The 25,626-nt window shown below is 39.2% G+C and overlaps 1 protein-coding gene across 1 annotated transcript; it reads right to left on the bottom strand.

Moving 5' to 3' along the window:
* Positions 1-800: 800 nt before the first annotated feature.
* LOC127074600 (uncharacterized) lies at positions 801-1,978 on the bottom strand. The gene has a single exon (XM_051015928.1). The coding sequence runs from the start codon at positions 1,784-1,786 to the stop codon at positions 1,073-1,075; it is 714 nt and encodes a 237-aa protein (XP_050871885.1). The 5' UTR covers positions 1,787-1,978; the 3' UTR covers positions 801-1,072.
* Between the last annotated feature and the right edge of the window lie 23,648 nt (positions 1,979-25,626).

Here is a 25,626-nt window from a genome sequence, read left to right as displayed (position 1 = left end):
GTTTAATTATCCACAAGAGAAACCTTTTGCTGTAGAAATTTAAAATCAAACAAAGAAATATAATACTCCATAAACTGTGAAATTGACAAGACATGTACCATAATGTGATTGTGAATGCTATAGCTTTAATTATAAAAGAGGAGTGTGGTCACGACTTATTAGGAACAAGCTAGATCTATTTTGTAGTTAGCTATGATTTGGCAATACAATGCATAGCAATCATGTTTAGAAATATCACAAAATAATTTACTTTCAATCATTTTAAAAAAATATATAACAGTGATAAGTGATAAATAGTAATAAGAAATTATTAAAGATTTGGAAATTACAAAAACTATATTTTATCTTCATTACCCTCTCATTTCAAGTATGTGGTATATTAGAGTTGATAAATATGTCTAGAATCCATTTAGGTGGGAATCACGTCAGCATAATATTAAAAAGAAAATTGTTGGGATTAATTACAATTTCTGTCTATCCGTGACATTCCGAATTCAACACATTAACATAAATTAAGCATTATCTTATCCAACCACGTAATTGATACGATTTCAGGATTCTAATTTTAAACAAATTAAGCATCCACCATTCACATTATATTTTTAGAATACAATTCCATTCCCTTCCCTTCTTTTTACCACAATCGAACCCACAAATAACTTCCACATACACTTCTCTTTTTCTTTTTCCTCTATTATTAACAACAACAATGCCTACAGAATAAAATCACCATTTATTCCAATTCTTTTTTCAACTATAGTCCACATTAATCCTTTCTTCTTTTCATCAAATTAAACCAATAATAATAATAATAATAATAATAATAATTACTGCACGAAATGGCTACACAAGTTAATTAGTACACATAAATTCACTCACGTGAAAAAACTATAAAAATGGGAATTTTAATATATAAGAAAAATATTACTAACACTGTACACAGTGTACACTGCAGACGAATCAGAGAGAAAACAGATAGTACCATCATAACTCTTCTAGATTATTTTTTATTTTTTTTCAAATGGATTTTGATTTTTCAGCGCTTTTTTTTTTCGATTTCAAAATCTACACGCTACGAAGTTTTGCTAACAACAATGGCGGAAGAATCTTCTCGCAGAAACCTCATTTGCTTTGCGATGAACGCATCAATGGCGCGTTGAAACTCTTCGTTGCTTAGCTTATCCTGCGGATATAAATTTTCTCTCGCAGTTTCTCGAAGCTTCTCCGTTTCCGATCGCCGGAGCTGTTTCCGACGCTGCATCTTTCCAGCCTCACCTTTCCATTTCTCCGACTGACTCCGTCGGAAATTCGTGAACTCGGAGCCTGCTTCACTTTCTTGATCTGGAACCACCGGAGCCGGAACGGTTTCAGAGATTACCTCCTTGTCCTGACACTTCACCTCCGTTGCGACAGTCGCAACATCTGCAACCGGCGTAGTTTTAACGGCGTCGAACGGAGGCTGGTGGTCGCGATCTGAAACCGCGATACGGCTATTCATAAACTCGCGGTAGAGTTTACCGGCACCAGCATGCTCGTCGGTGTTTTCACCAGAGAAACGGCCGGATTGTGCGAGAAGTGCGGCGATGATGGCATTAGAGACTGCGAAGATGAAGAGAGGGTTAGCAGCGAGTTTACGGAGGAAGTCAGCGGAGATGGAAACGGCGAGAGGGAGGCGCGTGAGAGACCAGGAAAGAAGGAGAAGGAGGATGCAGAGTTCGAAAATGCGAATGGTTTTGGAAATGGCGGCGAAGTGTGTTCGAATCGCGTTTGGTTTAAGTGATTCCATTGAGAGAAAAAGATTGAAGAGTATTTGGTATTTTAGGGTGGAGGGTTAAGTTAATTGGTTAGAACTTGAAAGGAAGATGAAAGGGAAATTGAAAGTGAAGTGAAAGTGTGAGAAGATTTTTATACTACATAACATAATGTTTATGATGTGATGTATTGTTGCTGTGGGAGAGTCACCAGTTTCGCATATGTGAACCATTGTTGGCCTTTTATAGACTCCCCACACTAATAATAACTCAACACATGCGCACTTTTTTTTAAATGGTTTTTCTTTTAATAACTTGAACTTAGAAATGGATTGGAAATTATGAATAATAAATTTCTATATGACAAGACAGCGTGAAGTTGAGTTAATAAGAATAAATGTAAAATGAATAGTCTCACATAGAAACTAGTGTTTGTTTTAAAAGTATTTATAAATATTTATAAATATTAAAACCAATAAATGAATTAAAGAGAATAAAATGTCACATGGACAAATGTGGTGTTCCTAAACATTATGTCTCATGGCTCATCCAAACAATCCTTTGTCGTTGTTGTCACCGGCGACACCGGCTCCGGGTCCGAAGGCGTAGGCGTAGAGACGCTAGTGGCGGCTTGTAGGGGGCATTTGCCATACAACGATTTAATTTTAATTATTGCTCCTGGTTTTGGTCATTTCTTAGAGTCTGAGTTTCGAATTCGAAACATTCAACTATTCATGAAGTGGTACATAATGTATCCATAGGCAAACAATTGCAATCATATGCTGAAAATGTGTTGTTTCATCAAGAATTGCAACTTTGTGAAACAACACATGCATGGCCTATAAATATATTGATCATTATTCGAAAATCAGATCATCAAATTCGTGCATCCTCTTCTCATAAATTCCAGACACATTTCTCTACATTTGAATCTTCATCGGTCTTGTGTAGATTTTATTACAGTCTGAATTATCCTGGGTATTCTTGCGTTAAACTCTAAGACAATAAAAAGAGTGCTTGAAATACTTTTAAGGGAAGTGACATCGATCACGATTCAGACCTGAACCCATTCAACTTTAACGAAATATCTAACAATCTTAAAAGTATTGAAATAATGGCTTCAGACACTGTAGTTTTAAACATCAACATTATGAACCATGGCCTTATCAAGTTGGGTCGCTTTGATGGAACCAATTTCACCAGATGGCAAGACAAGATGACATTCCTACTTACCGCTCTAAAGGTCCATTATGCCTTAGATCCTGACTTGACACCAATTTCTGAACCAACCCATGACGACTCTAATGAACTCAAGAAGAAGCGCAAGAAACGTAAAGAGGACGAATTGCTATGTCGTGGACATTTCCTGAATACGCTATTTGATCGTCTCTACGACCTCTATACGGATATTCAGTCTGCAACAGAAATCTGAAAAACACTTGAATTCAAATTCAAGGTTGAAGAGGAAGGTACGAAAAAGCTCTTAATATCTAAATGCTTTTATTTTAAAATGATAGACTTCAAGCCTATTCTTGCACAAGTACACGAGTTACAGGTTCTCGTGAATAAAATAAAAATTGTAAAAATAGACATCCTAGAAGTTTTTCAAGTTGGTGCAATCATTGCAAATTTGACACCTTCGTGGAAAGGATACAGGAATAAATTGCTGCATAATTTTGATGATTTCGCGTTGGAGAAACTTCAGAAACACCTTCGGATCGAGAAGAAGACGAAGGATAGAGAAAAGTCAGAGTCCGCTGGATACTCTAAAGCCAATGTTGTAATTGGAAAAGGAAAGAGGAAACATGATGGCATGAAGAACCATCTTGGCCCTAAGAAGGAACATAACAAGTTCAAAAATTCTAGCGAACCAAAAGGACCAAAAAGCGACTGCTATGTGTGCGGAAAACCTGACCACTACGCTCGAGATTGCAGGTATAACAAATCCAAAAATGAAGTTAATGTCGTTCATGCAAATGACAACATAATTACTACAGTGAGCGAGATTATGTCAATCAAAGGCAAAGTGCAAGGATGGTGCTATGACACATGGTGGCAATCAAAGAAAGTCACTCTTGCCAATGTACTCCATGTCCCCGACGTGAATAGAAACCTAGTCAAAGGGGGTCTTGTTTGAAAACCTGGTATTAAGTTTGTATATGAATCGGGTAAACTAATATTGACTCGTAATGGTGTATTTGTAGGAAAAGGATATTCCGTTGAGGGAATGATCAAACTGTGTACTACCGATAATATTATTAATGAAATTTCTATTTCTGCTTATATGCTTGAATCTACTTCTTTATGGCATTCTAGATGAACACATATAGGTATTAGTACTATGAACAGACCAATTAAATATGATTTGATCTCATGCAATATTAATGATTTTGAAAAATGTGAAATATGTGTCAAATCAAAAATGATCAAGAAACCTTTCAAAAGTGTTGAAAGAAAATCAAATTTGTTTGATCACTCTGATTTGTGTGAATTTAATGGCATGCTAACCCGTGGGGGAAACCGGTATTTCATAACCTTTATTGATGATTGCTCTAGGTTCACACATGTATATCTTATAAATCATAAAGATAATGCTTTTAAGGCCTTTAAAATATATAAAGCAGAAGTAGAAAATAAATTAAGTAAAATTATCAAAGTCCTTAGAAGTGATAGGGGTTAATTTTTCTACGGAATTTGATGCATATTGTGAAGAATATGGCATTATACATAAATGCTTTGCGCCTCGTACACCACAACAAAATGGTCTATCCGGGAGAAAGAATCAAACATATCAAGAAATGATAAATGATATGTGAATGCATTTTGAATTGCCATTTAATTTGTGGGGTGAGTACTCGCATGTCATATAATGAATAGGATTCCTTTAAAGTTAACCGGTATCGGTTATTTTAGAGTGTGGAGGTGTGTGGCATATTACAACAAATATGGATCCCAACAGAATTAAATTAGGTCCTCGAAGAATCAAATATGCTTTCATAGGATATGCATCCAACAACAAGGCATATAGACTTTTAAATCTGGAGTCTAACGTAATTGTTGAATCCCAAAATGTGGAGTTCTTTGAAAACCTTATCACTAAGGATAAGGAACTTGGGATTCCCAGGAATGAAGAATCTCGTAATAAAGATTCTCCAGGAATTGTTGAAGAACCACGTGAAAGTTTCTCGTGGATTGTTGAAACACAACCTAAGCCTAGGATAAGTAAAAGAGCCCGAAATGCTAAAATTCTAGGACCAAATGAAATCGATTCTCAACTCATTTCCTTTTATCTAGTTGAAGGAAATTGTAATAATGATGTTCATAAGATCCCTATTATTCTCCAATTAGAAGATGACCCTAAAACCTATAAAGAAGCAGTGGCTTCAAGGGACTCTTCCTTTTGGAAAGATGTTATCCAAGACGAAATGGATTAGATCATCTCAAACCACACTTGGGAACTTGTCGATCTTCCAAAGGGTTCAAGGCCCATTGGATGTAAATGGGTGTTTAAGAAAAATTATCATAGTCATGGTACATTAAACACTTACAGGACTAAATTAGTAGCAAAAGGGTTCAGACAAAAGTAAGATGTTGATTATTACGACACATATGCACCTATGGCAAGGACTACAATAATAAGAACATTATTTGCATTAGCTTCTCTGAATGACTTTATTGTTCATCAAATGGATGTTAAAACAATATTCTTAAATGGAGATCTCGATGAGGAAATCTACATGGAAAAATCAGAAGGTTATGTGCTTCCTGGAAATGAACAAAAGGAATGCAAACTTGTCAAATCCTTATATGGTTTAAAATAGGCACCAAAATAACGGCATCAAAAGTTTGACTATGTCATACTTTCAAATGGATTTACTCCAAATTCTTGTGACAAATGTTTGTACACAAAGGTGCATAAAAACATTGTAATATTCTTGTGTCTATATGTTGATGATATGTTGATCATTAGCAATGAGATGAATGAAATTTTAGAAACAAAGAGATTTCTAACTTCCACATTCAAAATGAAAGATCTTGGATTAGTTGACACTATTCTAAGGATCAAAGTAAAACGAAATAGTGGGGGTTATGAACTTAGTCAAACACATTATATTGAGAAAATGTTGGATAAGTTCAAACACATACACTTTAAGGAAGTAAGCACTCCATTTGATCCTAGTGTCAAACTTCAAAATAACAATGGAAGAATTATGGCCCAATTGGAATATGCAAGTGGAATTGGATACCTAATGTAGTTAATACAATGTACCAGACCTGACGTAACATTTGCATTTAGTAAGATGAGTATATTTACTGGAAACCCAAACGGTGAACATTGGAAGACCATAACTAGGATTCCCGGTAACCTCTTAAAAACTAAAAATATTGGCCTTTATTCATTGAAGTATATAATGGAAAGTCTAGACACATAGGTCTTAGACATTCTTTCGTGAGAAAATTAATTAAGGATGGAATCATTTCACTAACATATATACGAATAAGCTATAATTTAGCTGACTCATTTACTAAGCCAATGGTCATAAACTTAGTAAAGACTACCTCGAGAGGTATGGGATAAAAACTCCTAGAATAAGGGTTTCGACAACGGTAGCAACCCAATCTAAAGTTAATAAATCTTAACCTAAGATTCAACGGGTAACAACAAGTCATTGAGTTAGATGATTGTGCAACATCTTGTGACAATATTGACTATTACATATTGAGGGTTGAATTTTTCAAACTCTTAATGGATTTATTTATCGAGGACATGTATCTTAAGAAATAGATACAAAATGAACTTCACTTATATGAATTTCGAGATGGTGTCGTCTCAAAGTGAGAGTTGGAGTTTCTCTCATGAAAAATTCAAAAAATATAGGAAAAACACATGGCCATAAATAATGTTAGGTGAGACATGCAGGCGAAGAACCATCAAAGAGTGTATGTAAGATAATTTTGGGATAATCACAAGGGATAACAGTTCAAAGCATTACTACCTAACATTCCGATTAGACTTTGCGTTATCCATACTAAGGTTAAGTTCAAATCAAAAGATACTTAACTGTATTAACATTCTTTGTTTATATTTTCTAGAATTGGTCTTGTTATCATTAGAACAAGTGGGTAATTGTTGGAAATTATGAATATATAATTCCCATGAGAGCGTTCCAATATGACAAGAAATATGAAGTTGAGTTAATAACAATAAATGCATTGTCAATAGTCCCACATATAAAGTTGCGCTCACTTTAGAAGCATTTATAAATACTTAAAAACATTAAACTCAACAAAGGAACTAAAGAGGATAAAGTGTCACATGGATAAATATGGTGGTCCCAAACATTATGTCACATGCCTCATCCAAACAACCCCTTGCCGGTGTTACCATCGACGACACCAGCTCCGGCTCTAGGTATGAAGGCATAGGCGTAGAGGTGTTATTGGCGGCTTGTAGGGGGAACTTGAGCACTTAAACATGATGCATCGGAGCAATCGGGCTATTCACGGCGTTATACAGGGGAACCGGTGGCGCTCCGGCAGGCGGCAGCGTTCGACCACCATGCAACGATTTAATTTTAATTATTGCTCCTGCTTTTGGTCATTGCTTAGAGTCTGAATTTTGAATTCGAAACATGCAACCATTCATGATGTGGTACATAATGTTACCATAGGCGAACCATTACAATCATATGTTGAAAAGGTGTTGTTTCATCAAGAGTTGCAATCTTGTCATGGCCTATAAATACATTATTCAGTATTCGAAAGTCAGATCATCAAATTCATGCATCCTCTTATCATAAATTCGAGACACATTTCCCTGCATTCGAATTTTCATCAACACAACTCTTGCGCAGTATGATCGGTCGCCGAAATTTAATTTGGTTTTAATAAATTAAAGGAATTAAAAATTAATAATAATAATAATGTGTTTATCATTATTGCCTTATGGTGATCAGTTATGGCCTTAGTCTTCCTTCATTTTGTTTTGGGTTTTTTAAATACGACCTGCGTGTCGTGCCTCTCCTTTTAATCTCTTAATGTAACTTCTTTTCTCATCTCAATTCCTCGTATGTAAAACGAGTTTCTTCTATAATATAACATTATGAAGGAAGAGAAGAAGACAATGTTATGAAGAAAGAGAAGAGTTCAATATCAAAGGAGGACAACCTTGAAGATCAAAGGAGGACAGCCTTGAAGATCTTGCTTGGAGAAGCTTAGATCGTTATTAGGTTAGCTTAGGTTCTCTCATTGGCTTGGGAGAACAATTGCGCTAGGGGCCATAACTGTTTCATTATGTATGTTGATGCATGTGTATGTATGTTGATGCATGTGAATATATGTTGATGCATGTGAAAGACGATTTATATGATAAATAAGCCGGTGAGATCATAACAATTACAATTCCCTCAAATTAAATATTAAGTTTATGCTTTCCAAGTTTTAGCACTCATCAAGACTAGTATCGGATAATGTAGGTTTCGCCTACGCGAGGTGCATGTTCTATATTAGTAAGGTGCAATGGGATAATTGTAATATCCAATTGCTAAAACAATGGGTCAAACTTAACTAAATAAATTATAATAAGATTATATATGTTTAGAAGCAAGAGTTGGGAATGATCCATATGATGGATTGGAATACGGAGTTATTCACCCAACTGAAATTTTCGAGAGTTGTATGAGATACAATTGGAAGGAGTTCCTACCTAAATAACCTAGTTTTATGTAATCTGCCTACGCGGACTTAGAACAAAGTGAAATATGGATCTCGACCCACTAGAAAATCTTCCAACGGGATTTTCCGAATCAAATGATGAGGGTCATTTGTTTTGAGTAAAATAGTGGGAGCATATTTAATTAAAGGCCTAATTAAATATGTTATTGATACTTATATTTTCATTCATTCTTATGTAGATTTCCATGACAACAAACACCTCTAACAACATCTTGCAATCAATCCTTGACAAGGAAAAATTGTCTGGGACAAATTTCCTGGATTGGCACTGAAACCTGAGGATTGTCCTCAAACATGATAAAAAGCTGTATGTCTTGGAGAAACCTGTTCCTGAAGAGGATCCTCCTAGTTCTGCACCTAAGGCAGAAAGAGATGCTTATAAGAAGCATGTCGATGATGCCAATGAAACTGCTTGTCTCATGCTAGCTACCATGAACTCAGAATTGCAAAAGCAACATGAGAACATGGCAGCGTTCGATATGATCGAACACTTGAAGATGCTCTATCAAGAGCAAGCAAGGCATGAGAGGTTTGAAGTTTCAAAAGCCCTTTTTCAAAGCAAGTTAGCTGAGGGAGCCCCTGTAAGTGCCCATGTGCTCAAGATGATTGGGTATGTGGAAAACCTTGAAAGGTTGGGTTTTCCCCTCGGAAAGGAACTTGCGACTGATTTGATCTTGCAATCGTTGCCAGATAGATTCAGTCAATTTGTCCTAAATTTCAATATGAATGATATGGATAAATCTCTTCCTGAACTGCTAGGCATGTTAAGAACAGCTGAGCAGAATCTGAAGACAAAAGGGAAGTCCATTCTGATGATCGGAAATGGAAAGAGATAGAACAAAAAGCCCACCAAGCAGGATGATAAAGGGAAAGGCAAGGAAGTTGCCAAACCCAGACCCATTGTTGCTGCTTTGAAGCCTAGTGGAGGCATAGCAAAGGCAGGCACCTGCTTCCATTGCGGTAAGACCGAACACTGGAAGAGAAACTGCCCAAAGTACCTGGAAGATACGAAGAATGGAGTAGAGACTTCAACTTCAGGTATTTTTGTTATTGAAATAAATTTATCTACTTCTGCATCATGGGTATTAGATACTGGATGCGGTTCTCACATTTGTACAAATGTGCAGGGGCTAAAAAGAAGTAGAGATTTGGCAAAAGGTGAAGTTGACCTACGAGTTGGCAATGGAGCAAAGGTTGCTGCTTTAGCCGTAGGAACTTATGTATTAACTTTACCTAGTGGTTTAATAATTCAGTTAGAGAACTGTTATTATGTACCTGCAATTAGCAGGAATATTATTTCCATTTCTTGCTTGGACAAGTTTGGTTTTTCATTTATAATAAAGAACAATTGTTGCTCAATTTATTTGAATGATATATTCTATGCTACTGCACAAATGAGCAATGGACCGTATGTCCTTGATCTCGAAATGCCTATATATAACATTAATACTAAAAGGATGAAACCTAACGAGTTAAATCCAACTTACCTTTGGCATTGTCGATTAGGCCACATAAATGAGAAACGCATTTCCAAACTCCATAAAGATGGACTCTTGGACTCTTTTGATTATGAATCATATGAGACATGCAGATCTTGTTTAATTGGAAAGATGACAAAGTCTCCATTCACAGGAAAAGGTGAAAGAGCGAATGATCTTTTGGGCCTAATACATACTGATGTATGTGGACCACTGAACATACCAGCCAAAGGAGGTTTTCAGTACTTCATCATATTCACTGATGATTTCAGTAGATATGGTTATGTGTATTTAATGAAACACAAATCAGAGTCCTTTGAAAAGTTCAAGGAATTCAAGAATGAAGTACAAAACCAACTAGGTAAGAATATTAAAACTCTTCGATCAGATCGAGGTGGTGAGTATTTAAGCCTAGAGTTTGATGACCATCTGAAAGAGTGTGGGATCCTATCCCAACTTACTCCTCCTAGAACACCCCAATGGAATGGTGTATCTGAGAGAAGAAATCAAACCCTGTTAGACATGGTCCGATCCATGATGAGTCACGACGATCTTCCAAACTCCTTTTGGGGACATGCACTATTGACAGCAGCTTACTGTTGAATGTAATTTTAAGTGTCGGGTTTTTTGTTATCGTATCCACAGGGATTGTGAGATATCACCGCCTTTCGACAGTTGTTTTAATTCTTAGCTTAAGGTAACAATGGGGTTTTGGTATTTGTCACGGTATCTTGCATAAAAGTGTAATAAAATGCGGTAAAAGTTTCGGTTTGAATATTTGAGAAATATTGCCAAAGTTAGGGTTCGACGATCACTTTGCATGTATATGTTAGATCAACAAAACTTATAAACTCCTTTAGATGATAAACTATTTCACAAAGTCCTCCCAATGTGTTTATCTCTAACACACATTGTGAGTTTTCCCATTTTGATCCATTGTTTATCTCTAACACAATCTATCAAAATGACAACTTTTTGGTTCAACCTTATGGTGAACAAAATCATTCATTACTATCTCTAGCTAACAAACAAGATTGGATGAAAACCTAGGTTAAGAGTTGGTAAACATCTCTCGATCATAAACCAACACAAAGAGTTTTCAATAAGAACAAAGTTTTCACCATATATTCACCATTAAAGAGTTTACAAATGAAGATCCTTACATTTACACACAAAGCTAATGATCATCTACATCTAACCTTGACAAAATGAAGGACTTAGCTACTCATTTTCATGGTAGCTTGGTCAACAAGTTTCGGAAGAAGGTTGATCAACATCCGGGTCGAATAATCGAGATTGGATGGGAATCCACCTTCTTTTTGTGAAAGATGGTTAAGAGATGAAGAAAAATGGTTTCTAGGTCACAAAAGATCCTTAGAACAATGCTGTAAAAATATCTAGAAAAAGTACAAAAGTATGGAAAAATAATGTATGGCTCCAAAAAGTAGCCCTTGCTACTTATAGAGCTGCTATTGGGCTGTCTTGCTCGCTAGGCGAGCAGAATGGCTCGCCTAGCGAGCCCCTAAATGAGGCACCTGCGCCCAGAGAAACAACCATTGCCAGGCTGTCATGTTCGCTGAGCGAACAAATCCTTCGCCTAGTGAATGCCACGCTTCAACCTTCGCTCCAGTGAGGTTGAGAGGTTTTGCTACTGGAATGCTCGCTGGGAGCTCGCTAAAGGCTCGCCTAGCGAGTGAGTGCTGGTTGCGCTTTTCACCAAGTCTGGACGTGTTCGCCATACACCTCGCTGGAAGCTCGCCTAGCGAGTGTGGTCATTTTTGCCACTGTAAAATACTGGAGCTTTTCGCTGGGCTTTCGCTGGACGCTCGCCTAGCGAGTCCTTCGCCACAGCCCTCGCCTAGCGAGCAAGCTGATGAATGCTTGTTTTATTTGATCCCTTTGCCAAATTTCTTGTGTCTTCACTTTCTATTATTTCATGCCTACTTCCTGCACAATAACACACAAATCAAAGGTACCAAGATCGTTTATCATTGAATTGCATTTCATCCAAAACAAAGATGGTTTCGAACACTTTTAGCAAGGAAATGGAGTGAAAGATACCCATATTTGATAGCTCAAATAAGCACTTTTGGGTATCTAACAACTCTCCCCAACTAGATTATTTCTTGTCCTCAAGCAAAGTATGCCTCTTGAAGGACAAGAGGATTTGCTTTAAGAAAAAGGTTTCTCCGAAATTGGATAAAACGGCTCAAACACAAGCGAATCAGCAGATACAAATTTCCAACGGTTCGAATAAAATAATACACAAGAACTAAGACTTAGGAGCAATGCGAAATATGTATCTATCTATAACAATATTATCTTGAATGAATCACCCTATCTCTCCTCTTCGAATAAGGATTGAAGAATTTACGCGTTTGCAACCGCTGGAATAATCTCACTCTCTAACAAATAATGAAGAAATCAATTCGATTCATACAATGTCTAACAATTATAAATGGTAATGTGGAAGCACGAAGATCACTAAGGACTTTTTGGTTGAAGCTTGGTTAGGTTAACAAACAAGGGTCATTTCTAAGGCCATTGAAAACGAAATTGCCGATGCAAAAGAGACATTCACTGTACATTATTCACACATCTCAACTTCGTTCTATTTGTTTCTCATTTGAAACCTTCACAACTCTTATTTCACAACTCAATTTTTGTTTTTCACTATTTTTCTTCCAAGCAAGCATTCATTTTTATTTTCTCTATATTATATATTTTTTTTCTCTTTTCTTTCACATCATATTTACAAAACAGATGTTTTTCTTTTCTAATTTTTATTTTCAATGCTTGCTCGGTTTTTCAAGAGTTGTGGCACTTACTGATTCTCATTTTCGTTCTCCCCAACTTATTTCTTACTCACCCTAAGTGAATGCTCTTAACTTTTTACGGCAAAAGAACAATAATCAAGATTTTCCGGGTTGTAAAAAAAGATTTTTAAAATCTCGCTTTATTTCAAGCTGAGATTCAACTGTTTAAGCTCAAAGGGGTTAACGAATACTCTCTCTGCACACAGGTAAGTTGTATTTGGAAGTGGTTGTGCTCGATAGAAAACAAGTGCCTTGATCATTTCTAATTGCTTCCACATATTCACAATAATAAAAGACAAAGCATGAATCAAATGAATCAACAAAACTTATTAGAATCCAGCATTTAAGTGTACAATGGAGGTTTCCTCACAATCTGTGGTTTTAAGTCCTAGATGAAACATTCATTCAATTATGTTGCAAAAAGACAATACTCAATTACAAAAAAGAGTATAGTTCTTAGTGCATTCTAAAATTCTAGCCGGAGGTAACCATGTACCTTAGCCTTATTCACTTGTTTATTCTTATCATTGCCATCCAAGCTCGGATGCACCTTCATTGGATACTTCTTTGAGGAGCAACCAATCTAGAAGGTTTGCCACTCAACCAACCAAAAATTTATTAAAACACACAAAATTTAAAACATAAATAATAACATTAACTCAAAATTTAAATTTGTTCATGGGGGACAAAACACCCCAAAAGTACAAAGCCAAAATCAAAATACAGAATTCTGGAAATACAATAGAAATAAAACATAAAATAAAAAAAAATAAAAAACTTAGCCCTCCAAGGACTCAGAACCCTCCTCACTACCGGCTTCAGAACCGGTAGCCTCATCATCATAATCACCATCACCATCAGCAGCACCAGAGGACGCACCAGCACCCGCCCCCTCACCAAACACAGGTCTGTCCACAGGCTAGTTAGCGTTAAGCAGAAACTGCTCACGCGTTATCAATGAGTGATCACCGGTGGGGTCACTTCCCTGCAGTTGTAACCGCTGCATAGAATCATGCATATCGAGCATGGCACGCTGAGTTGTCGCCATCCAGTCCCAGTTGTAATTGCAGACAGCTTGCTGGTAAGGATCTGGTCCGGGAGTAGAAGTATCAGGACCATCAGAAGCCCGGGTACCCTCAGCAGCTGCACTACCTCTAACATTCTTCGCCCTGTAATACTTGGCCACGTACCTGTCATCAATGGGCGACGGGATCCTTACCTGACCCCTAGAGGGTAGCCTCACCCTTGCTTGTATGCACAAACTCATGATTAGGCAGGGGAAAGCCAGGGGACAATTCACACGAGCCCCCGACTTTAGCCCACTTTCAATCACGGACTTAAGCTCATAAGCAATAATCCTTGCCACATCAATCTGGACGTTAGTGAGGATGCAGTGTACCAAGTGTGCCACTGGGATCGGCACTGTAGAAGTATGAGACCTGGGTTGGATGTTTGTCAGAACCAACAGAAGGATCAGTTGAGCCAAGGGAGTCATGTCCTCCCTATGGTATCTCATGGGAACCCCAGATGGGTTCAGCTCAACTGATTTCCCTCTTAACAGCAGGGCAGCAGAAATTGCTTCAATATCCCGGTGAAGCCGTAAGTCTGTATGGTAGGTGTCTCTCTCCTCGGCTCCCAGTTGGAGCGGTTCCCCTAGGACGCGGTTAATTGCATCCCGATCAAACGCAACAGGCCGGCCGGCCACTCTAGATGTCCATGTAAATGGCTCGTCATCATCCGGCAGTGCGTTCGCATAGAACTCACGCACCGTTGCAATATCATAATGCTCAAGTGGGGAAATTAACCGATCCCACTTTTTGGTGTCAATCAACCCGGCGAATGCTCTGTTCGTGCCTTGAGGGTTGATGATGAATCTCTTCTCCGGTAGAATTTTCCGCTTCTCCAAAGCAATGTACCTTGCGGCTTGCTTCGGCCCGACAAATTTGTCGGTATCAAACTGTATTGTTACGGGATGGGAAGTGTTCCCTCCCTTTCTCTTCTTTGAAGCTCCGGATCTAGATTCCATCTGCAAAACATAAAGAGGAAGCAACACACACAAAACAGATTAGACAGCAAAACCAGAATTCACAGTACTGTCATGCTCGCTGCTGCTTCGCCTAGCGAAGTGGCAGTGAATGCTCGCCTCTGGTTCGCCTAGCGAGCTGCTAGCGAACTTTACGGGTTTCTGGGTTCTGCAGGTTTTTCAGTGAAATTTTTCCAAACCCAAGTGCTCATGGTGCCAATTTCAGAACAAGATGATCTATCAAGAAAAGAATCGTTCTATGCTATATGTAATTACAAACCCACATGCAAAACCTAAAATTCCCAATTGCAAAACCTAAAATTCCCAATTGCAAAACCTAAAATCCCCACATGCAAAACCTAAAGTTTCCCATACCAACAACTTCATCCTCAATGTCTCATGTTCAGAAATTTCAAGCAATTTTGGAAACAGAAAGAAACAGAATGTAATGAAGAAGAGGCAAACCTGATTTTAGCTCTGTTGAATTTGAGATGCACAGTAGATTAGGGATGCAATGTTAGGGTTTAAAGTTTGAGTGAGATGTTAGTAAGAGAGATGAAAAATGAGAGTGTGCTTGAGTGTGCGTGAGAGTAGAATTGCCTCAGCAGAGTTTGTAAAACGAAATTTGTTTTTGGGCCCAAAATACATGGCCTGCTGAGTTTTAATTAGTGCTGTCTCGCAGCGCTCGCTGCTGCTTCGCCTGGCGAGCAGCTAGCGAATCAGCTCGCTACTGCTTCGCTTAGAGAGCATCAAGCGAGCATGACAGCAATTGCCTTTTCAAAGACAGCATGCTTGGTACATTCAGCAAGGCTTTACAAATTGGAATCCCACTACAACAGAACAGAAAAACTGTAAATACTTACAATGTTGGGGTGCCTCCCAACAAGCGCTTGTTTAACGTCGGCTAAGCTCGACGGTGTGATGCTCACAGAGGAGCATCCAACGGAATAGCACAGCTCTCGCGATCCACATGACCGCCAAGATAAACCTTCAAACGTTGGCCATTAACGGTCCAACTTTTCTTCTTTTCCAGGTCCTCAATGACAATAGCTCCGTACTCCTTAACTTCTTTGACCCGAAATGGCCCGGACCATTTTGATTTCAACTTTCCGGGGAATAACTTCAACCTGGAATTGAACAAGAGGACCAACTGTCCCGACACAAATTCTTTCTTTCGGAGCTTTTTGTCATGGTATTTTTTTACCTTCTCTTTGTACAACCAGCTTGAGTGGTATGCGGCATTGCGCATCTCCTCCAACTCAAGCAGTTGCACCTTCCTTTTCTCACCGGCCAAATCATTTTCAAAATTTAAAAATTTCAGAGCCGACAAGGCTTTGTGCTCCAATTCAACCGGCAAATGGCAAGTTTTACCAAACACCAATTGAAAAGGAGTTAGGCCAATTGGAGCTTTAAAGGCGGTACTGTATGCCCATAACGCTTCATCCAATTTTTGTGGCCACTCTTTTTTCGAATTTGACACAGTTTTTTCGAGGATTCTCTTAATCTCACGATTAGAGACCTCGGCTTGCCCATTAGCCTGTGGGTGATACGGAGTTTCCACTCTATGTGATACACCGTAATGTTTTAAAATGCTTTCCAACGGTGCATTACAAAAGTGTGACCCTCCGTCACTTATCAACACTCGGGGGGTTCCGAAACGGGAAAATATGTTTTTCTTCAAAAAAATTATCACCGTTTTCGCATCCGCCCGAGGTGAGGCAATCGCCTCAACCCACTTAGAAACGTAATCAACTGCGACAAGCATATATTCGTTACCATAAGAGGGTGGGAATGGTCCTACAAAATCAATGCCCCAACAATCAAATACTTCGACCTCTTGGATGTTTTGGAGAGGCATCTCGTCTCTCTTACCAATCCCACCGCTTCTCTGGCAACTATCACAACTTTGCGCATGGGTATGTGCGTCTTTGAAAATAGTGGGCCAATAAAATCCCGACTGAAGGATTTTAGTGACCGTTCTCACCCCATTATAGTGTCCGCCGTAAGGCGAGTTGTGACAATGCCAAAGGATGCTTTGCGCTTCATCGCCAGTAACGTATCTCCTTAAAAGGTTATCACTACCCAACTTAAACAAGTACGGGTCATCCCATACGTAATACTTGGCATCCGAAAGAAACTTCCTTTTTTTGTTCGAAGTTAGGTCGGGAGGCACAAAACCACTAGCCTTGTGGTTCGCAAAGTCTGCAAACCACGACCTAACCTGAACTTTGAACAGTTTTTCATCAGGAAATTCTTCCCGGATTTCTTTCTCCGACGCGGTAACCTCCACATTCACCAGGCGGGATAAATGATCCGCCACCAAATTTTCCGATCCTTTCTTGTCTTTGATTTCAACATCAAATTCTTGCAATAAGAGGATCCAACGGATGAGCCTTTGCTTCGAATCCGGTTTGGTGAGCAAATATTTAATCGCCGCGTGGTCGGTATACACTACGACTTTAGACCCTATAAGATAAGATCTAAACTTTTCAAGCGCATACACTATCGCAAGTAATTCTTTTTCAGTTGTGGCGTAGTTAATTTGAGCCTCATTAAGAACTTTACTTGTGTAATGTATCGCATGAATTTTTTTTTCTTTTCTTTGGCCAAGTACCGCTCCAATTGCATAGTCGCTAGCATCACACATTAGCTCAAAATTTAAATTCCAATTTGGAGCGACTATAATCGGAGCGGTAACCAATTTTTCTTTTAAAGTTTCAAAAGCTTGCAAACATTCATCGGTTAAGAGAAATACCTGGTCCTTAGCTAGCAAATTGCTCAAAGGCTTAGCCACCTTTGAGAAGTCCTTGATAAAGCGCCGATAGAATCCGGCGTGCCCCCAAAAGCTTCGGATTCCCTTCACATTCACCGGAGGAGGTAACTTTTCAATCACTTCAACCTTAGCACGATCAACTTCAAGCCCCCTTGAAGAGACTTTATGGCCAAGCACTATCCCCTCGGTCACCATGAAGTGACACTTCTCCCAATTAAGCACAAGATTGGTCTTTACACATCGTTCAAGCACCGTTTTCAAGTTTGCCAAGCATAGACTAAAGGATCCACCAAATACCGAGAAGTCATCCATGAAGACTTCCATTGTTTTCTCAATAAGGTCGGCAAAAATGGCTTGCACACATCGTTGGAAAGTCGCCGGTGCATTGCACAACCCAAAGGGCATTTTTCGGTATGCGAACACTCCAAACGGACATGTGAAAACCGTCTTTTCATGATCGGCCGGGTCAACCGCAATTTGGTTATACCCGGAATAGCCATCCAAGAAACAATAGTATTGTTGGCCCGAGAGTCTTTCGAGCATTTGATCCATGAACGGGAGTGGAAAATGGTCCTTTTGAGTTGCGGTATTCAACCGCCTATAATCAATACACATTCGCCACCCCGTTGCAACTTTGGTAGGGATCAATTCATCCTTGTCATTCCGGATCACGGTAATTCCACCTTTCTTCGGAACCACATGCACGGGACTAACCCATGGACTATCCGAGATCGGGTAAATCATTCCCGCATCCAACAACTTTACAACTTCTTTTCTTACAACCTCCTTCATGGTAGGATTTAAGCGGCGTTGTGGTTGAGCTACCGGCTTAAAATCCTCTTCCATCAAGATCTTGTGCATGCAATAGGAAGGGCTAATTCCTTTTAGATCGGAAAGAGTCCAACCCATGGCTTCTTGATTTTTTTTAGCACATGGATCAAGCGGGCTTCTTCATCATTTGTCAAAAGGTTGCTTATGATGACCGGCTTTGCTTCGGTCTCATCTAGGAATACATACTTCAAAGTAGAAGATAGTATTTTCAATTCAATAGGCGCTTTTTCGTCGGTAACCTCCTTCTTCAAGTCTTCTTCCTCAACTTCCCTCGGTTGTAGTTCGTCTAAACTATGAAGTTCCTTTAAGCATTCCTCAAGAGCTTGCTCTTCTTCAACGGTGAAAACCTCCAATGAGTCGTCAAGAGCTAACTCCATAGGAGATATCTCATGAATATGCTTAGAAACCTCCAAAACTGTTTCTTCGATCACATCGATGCGAAAGCTATCATTTCTATCTTTTGAATGCTTCATTGCTTCGAATAGATCGAATGTTACTTCCTCATTTTGGACTCTCACCTTCATTAAACCGTCATCAACGTCTATCATCATTCGCGCGGTTTTCATGAACGGTCGGCCCAAGATGAGCGGAGCATCATCATCTTCTTCCATATCAATAACAATAAAATCGACCGGGAAAAAGAATTTGTCGACTTTAACCAAAACATCTTGGGCTACGCCATGAGGATGGGTTGTCGACTTATCCGCCAATTGCAACGTCATTCGGATGGACTTAATTTCAATGTTGCCAAGCCTCTTTATAATTGACAAAGGTATAAGATTAATGCTTGACCCCAAGTCAATTAGTCCTTTCCCGACATAGACATCTCCAATTTTAACTGGCAAAGTAACTCTTCCCGGATCAACCTCTTTTTTTGGAAGCATCCTTTGAATAATGGCACTACAGCTCGCATCAAGGACGATGGTCTCCGGTTCCGTATACCTCCGTTTTTTTGTAAGTATGTCCTTCATGAATTTGGCATACTTGGGCATTTTCTCCAAGGCTTCGGCAAACAGAATGTTGATTTGTAGTTGTTTAAAAATATCCATGAACCGGGCGTAATGCCATTCATTCTCCCTTTTGGACGGGGCATGAGGATAAGGAAGGTTTTGGATTGGAGTAGTGCTCACTACCTCCTTTCCCTTTGCAACTCTAGAACTCCTCCATCTAGGCTTTTTCACTTCCTCCCCCATTACTTCATCACTCGTATTTTTCTCAATCTCCACACTTTTTTTCTTTTCAACTTCACCTTTCTTTTTGTTATTTTCAACTTCTTCCTCCTCACTCCACTCCCCCACTTCACCATCAATATTTTCCTCCACTATTTCCTCCTCATTTTCTTTCTTTTTCTCTCTTTGTTCACTCTCAACTCTTTTGTTATTCTCACTCATCAACTCCTTCCCACTTCTCGTTGTGATCGCCTTACAATGCTCCTTAGGATTTGTTTGCGTGTTTGCCGAAAAGGAAGGACCGGTTTGTTGTTCCGCGAGTTGCTTAGCAAGTTGCCCAACTTGAGTCTCGAGATTTTTTATAGCCGCGTCGTTGCTTTTTTGATTTGCCATTGACATTTGCATGAATTGCGTCAATGTCTCTTCCAACTTAGAAGTTACGACCGGCGGTTGTTGAGATTGATAAGGATTTTGGGGAGGGTTTTGACGGCTAGAAGAACCACCTCCATAACCTTGGTTATGGTAATAGTTACTCCTAGGTTGGAACCCTTGGTTCCATTGGAAATGTGGTTGTTGATTTTGAGGGTTTGGTTGATAAGGTTGTTGTTGTTGTTGTCTCGGTTGGTAGTCCCTTTGGTTTGCCATGTAGTTTACATTTTCGAACCCCGGAGGTGGACAAAATCCGGTGTCATGCTCACCTTTGTAAAGCTCACAACAAGCTATTTGTTTAGCTTTAGAAGGTTCCCTCAACTCTTTTATCTGTTACGTTAAGAGTTCCACTAGTTGTGAGATGAGCTTGTTTTGGGCAAGGATGACATCGTTCGTCCCTAGTTCAAGCACTCCCGGCTTTTTCAAAGAGTTGCCTCGACTTTGACTCTGAAGATCATTTAGAGCCATTCGATTTATGATATTTGTAGCTTCTTCGGCACTTTTAGACAATAAAGAGCCACCCGAGGTAGCATCCAACAACGTCTTGCAATTTGGTTGAAGTCCATTTTTGAAAATATGGATTTGAGTCATCTCATCAAATCCATGCCCTTTACACTTCCGAAGCATGGACTTGAATCTTTCCCACGCTTCATTTAAGGATTCATTGATTCCTTGTGCAAACATTGAGATGGCCGTCTTGGATTCCATGAACCGGTTATGGGAGAAGAATCTTTCGATGAACTTCTCTTCTAACACGTTCCAGTCTGTCATGACGGCTGGTGTTTGATCTAAGTACCAATCTTTTGCTTTGCCGAGCAAAGCGTGGGGAAATAATCTTCTGAATAACGGTAGCTCCTGAGCCTGATCCACTCCGGCCGCCAATGCTATCTCATAAAATTTCGTGAGAAAGGCAACGGGATCTTCATGGTCCATTCCGGTGAATGGACTTCCATATAATAAATTGAGAGTTCCCGTTTTCATCTCAGCTTGCCTTCCCGTGTGGTTGGCAAACTGAGCAGTGTTTCTTGGACTGTTTATGCATGGAGTAGAAATAGGCGGTGGTGGTGGTGGCTCCATGTTAGGTATGAATGGTGGTGGATTTGTGGTAGAAGAACTTTCTCCTTGTTCTTGTCGATGTCTCGCTTGTTGCCTCCTTCGTCTCGTTTTGCTATTAAGCCTCTTTGCGGTTCTCTCGATCTCAGGATCAAAAAGAAGTTCGTCCATAGAGATTTGCCCTCGCATAAAACGTAAGTTGCACACTAAACCAAACAAATTACAAGCACAAGTCAAAAATTCGAAAGCTAAAACTTAAACAACTATTGCGATGCTCGCAATATCAATTCACAATCCCTGGCAACGGCGCCATTTTGTTGAATGTAATTTTAAGTGTCGGGTTTTTTGTTATCGTATCCATAGGGATTGTGAGATATCACCGCCTTTCGACAGTTGTTTTAATTCTTAGCTTAAGGTAACAATGGGGTTTTGGTATTTGTCACGGTATCTTGCATAAAAGTGTAATAAAATGCGGTAAAAGTTTCGGTTTGAATATTTGAGAAATATTGCCAAAGTTAGGGTTCGACGATCACTTTGCATGTATATGTTAGATCAACAAAACTTATAAACTCCTTTAGATGATAAACTATTTCACAAAGTCCTCCCAATGTGTTTATCTCTAACACACATTGTGAGTTTTCCCATTTTGATCCATTGTTTATCTCTAACATAATCTATCAAAATGACAACTTTTTGGTTCAACCTTATGGTGAACAAAATCATTCATTACTATCTCTAGCTAACAAACAAGATTGGATGAAAACCTAGGTTAAGAGTTGGTAAACATCTCTCGATCATAAACCAACACAAAGAGTTTTCAATAAGAACAAAGTTTTCACCATATATTCACCATTAAAGAGTTTACAAATGAAGATCCTTACATTTACACACAAAGCTAATGATCATCTACATCTAACCTTGACAAAATGAAGGACTTAGCTACTCATTTTCATGGTAGCTTGGTCAACAAGTTTCGGAAGAAGGTTGATCAACATCCGGGTCGAATAATCGAGATTGGATGGGAATCCACCTTCTTTTTGTGAAAGATGGTTAAGAGATGAAGAAAAATGGTTTCTAGGTCACAAAAGATCCTTAGAACAATGCTGTAAAAATATCTAGAAAAAGTACAAAAGTATGGAAAAATAATGTATGGCTCCAAAAAGTAGCCCTTGCTACTTATAGAGCTGCTACTGGGCTGTCTTGCTCGCTAGGCGAGCAGAATGGCTCGCCTAGCGAGCCCCTAAATGAGGCACCTGAGGCACCTGCGCCCAGAGAAACAACCATTGCCAGACTGTCATGTTCGCTGAGCGAACAAATCCTTCGTCTAGCGAATGCCACGCTTCAACCTTCGCTCCAGCGAGGTTGAGAGGTTTTGCTACTGGAATGCTCGTTGGGAGCTCGCTAAAGGCTCACCTAGCGAGTGAGTGCTGGCTGCGCTTTTCACCAAGTCTGGACGTGTTCGCCACACACCTCGCTGGAAGCTCGCCTAGAGAGTGTGGTCATGTTTGCCACTGTAAAATACTGGAGCTTTTCGCTGGGCTTTCGCTGGACGCTCGCCTAGCGAGTCCTTCGCCACAGCCCTCGCCTAGCGAGCAAGCTGATGAATGCTTGTTTTATTTGATCCCTTTGCCAAATTTCTTGTGTCTTCACTTTCTATTATTTCATGCCTACTTCCTGCACAATAACACACAAATCAAAGGTACCAAGATCGTTTATCATTGAATTGCATTTCATCCAAAACAAAGGTGGTTTCGAACACTTTTAGTAAGGAAATGGAGTGAAAGATACCCATATTTGATAGCTCAAATAAGCACTTTTGGGTATCTAACACTTACACACTTAACCGTGTTCCATCCAAAAAGGTTGAGAAGACACCATATGAGATATGGAGTGGTAAGAAACCACATATGTCTTACATAAAGATTTGGGGTTACGAGGTTTATGTGAAACGACAAATTTCAACTAAGCTTGAGCCCAAATCTGACAAATGCTTATTTGTGGGGTATCCTAAAGAAACAAAAGGGTATTACTTCTACAATCCTTCTGAGGGCAAAGTGTTTGTCGCTCGAACTGGAGTTTTCCAAGAAAAGGATTTTATTTCCAAAGGAACCAGTGGGAGGAAAGTAGAGCTTGAAGAAATTCAAGAATCACAAAGCATAGATACACCTATGGAGGAATTAGAGCAGGAAACACAAGAAGTTGTGGAAGAGCAACCTGCTCAAGTAGAACAAGACCAGCGTAGGTCAAGCAGGATACGTCAACTACCTGAGAGATATGTATATCTCATAACTGATCAAGGTGATGTATTACTCATGGATCAAGATGAGCCTGTGACCTACCAAGAGGCCATAACTGGTCCCGAGTCTGAGAAGTGGCTAGAAGCCATGAAATCTGAAATGGATTCCATGTACACAAACCAAGTTTGGACCTTGGTAGAGCCTCCTGTAGGAGTTAACCCTATAGGATGCAAGTGGGTCTTCAAAAAGAAGACTGACATGGATGGTAAGGTACATACCTATAAGGCAAGACTGGTTGCAAAAGGATATAAACAAATTCTTGGGATTGACTATGATGAAACCTTTTCACCAGTTGCAATGCTTAAATCTGTTCAGATTTTACTTGCTATCGCTGCATATCATGATTATGAAATATGGCAGATGGATGTCAAAACTGCTTTCCTTAATGGAAATCTTCTTGAGGATGTGTACATGACACAACCTGAAGGATTTGACATACCAGAGGAAGCCCAAAAGATATGTAAGTTACAAAGATCAATCTATGGATTGAAGCAAGCTTCCAGAAGCTGAAATCTTCGTTTTGATGAAACAGTAAAACAATATGGATTCATCAAGAACGAAGATGAGCCTTGTGTCTACAAGAAGGTTAGTGGGAGCATGATCATTTTCCTGGTATTATATGTAGATGACATATTACTCATTGGAAACGATATCCCTACCCTACAACAAGTAAAGTCTTGGTTGGGGAAATGCTTTTCTATGAAGGACCTAGGTGAAGCAGCCTATATATTAGGAATCAGAATCTATAGGGATAGATCACAAAAACTGCTTGGCCTAAGTCAGAGTACATACATAGACAAAGTGTTGAGACGCTTTAATATGCATGATTCCAAGAAAGGATTCATACCTATGCAACATGGCATGTGTCTATCAAAAACACAATCCCCTTTAACTAAGGAAGAAAGGGATCGCATGAATAAGATTCCATATGCATCTGCAATAGGATCTATCATGTATGCCATGTTATGTACTCGACCAGATGTCTCGTATGCTTTAAGTGCAACAAGTAGGTACCAATCTGATCCTGGTGATGCTCACTGGGTAGCTGTCAAGAATATCCTTAAGTATTTAAGAAGGACTAAGGACTCATTCTTGATATATGGAGGTTAGGAAGAGTTGGCTGTAATTGGATACACCGATGCTAGCTTCCAGACAGATAAGGATGACTTTAGACCGCAATCAGGTTATGTGTTTTGCTTAAACGGTGGCGCTGTGAGCTGGAAAAGTTCAAAGCAAGATACAGTTGCTGATTCTACAACCGAGGCCGAGTATATTGCTGCCTCAAGTGCAGCAAAGGAAGTTGTTTGGATCAAAAAGTTCATTAGTGAACTTGGCATAGTTTCTAGCATTGTGGATCCCATTGGTCTCTACTACGATAACAATGGTGCTATCGCACAAGCCAAGGAGCCTAGATCTCACCAACGATCCAAACACATACTTAGGCGTTATCATCTCATTCGAGAGATAATAGATAGAGGAGATGTGAAAATATGCAGAGTACCTACACTTGACAATATTGCTGACCCACTGACAAAGCCTCTTGCGCAGCAGAAGCATGATGGCAATACTAGATCTATGGGTATTAAGGGTATGCCTGATTGGCTCTAGTGCTAGTGGGAGATTGTTGGTGTAAGCCCTAGAGGCCAATACTTTTGGTACTTGTATCGAATTATTTATTAATAATAAAAGGCTTTTTCTTTATTACGTTTGTTTAATAAAGTCCCTAGAATAGCTAGTCTGTTTAATGTATCAAGTATGACTTAATCATGAGATCACATTAAACATAAGGACACTATTCTTAAAGTATCCGTAGTCGAGCTTTATTGTGAAATGGGATGACATTAAAGCATTAAGACTATTATGTATATAGACTGATGATCACATCTCATGGATCATGGATAAGGAGTTATCAAGTCTTAAACATAGGTATGAATATTAAGAGTAATATTTATACCGGATTGACTCGCTATGAGAATACTATATAGAAAGTTATGCAAAGTGTCATAAGTTATTCTCATGGTGATAATGGTGTATACCACTCTTCGACCTGAAACCACTATGGACCCTAGATGTAGAGTCGAGTGCTTTATTACTGATCAAACGTTGTCCGTAACTGGATAACCATAAAGACAGTTGATGGGTACTCCACGAAGCATGCTGAGGGACATGAGTGACCTAGATGGAATTTGCCCATCCTGCATAACAGGATAAATGTCTATGGGCCCAATATTGAACTGGACAAGGATGACACGGTCTATGCCTTGTGTTCAA

The sequence above is a fragment of the Lathyrus oleraceus genome, chromosome 4 (assembly GCF_024323335.1).
Source record: "Lathyrus oleraceus cultivar Zhongwan6 chromosome 4, CAAS_Psat_ZW6_1.0, whole genome shotgun sequence".
NCBI lineage: Eukaryota > Viridiplantae > Streptophyta > Magnoliopsida > Fabales > Fabaceae > Lathyrus > Lathyrus oleraceus.
The sequence above is the reverse complement of the archived record's forward strand: the minus strand, read 5'-3'. Positions and strand labels throughout refer to the sequence as shown.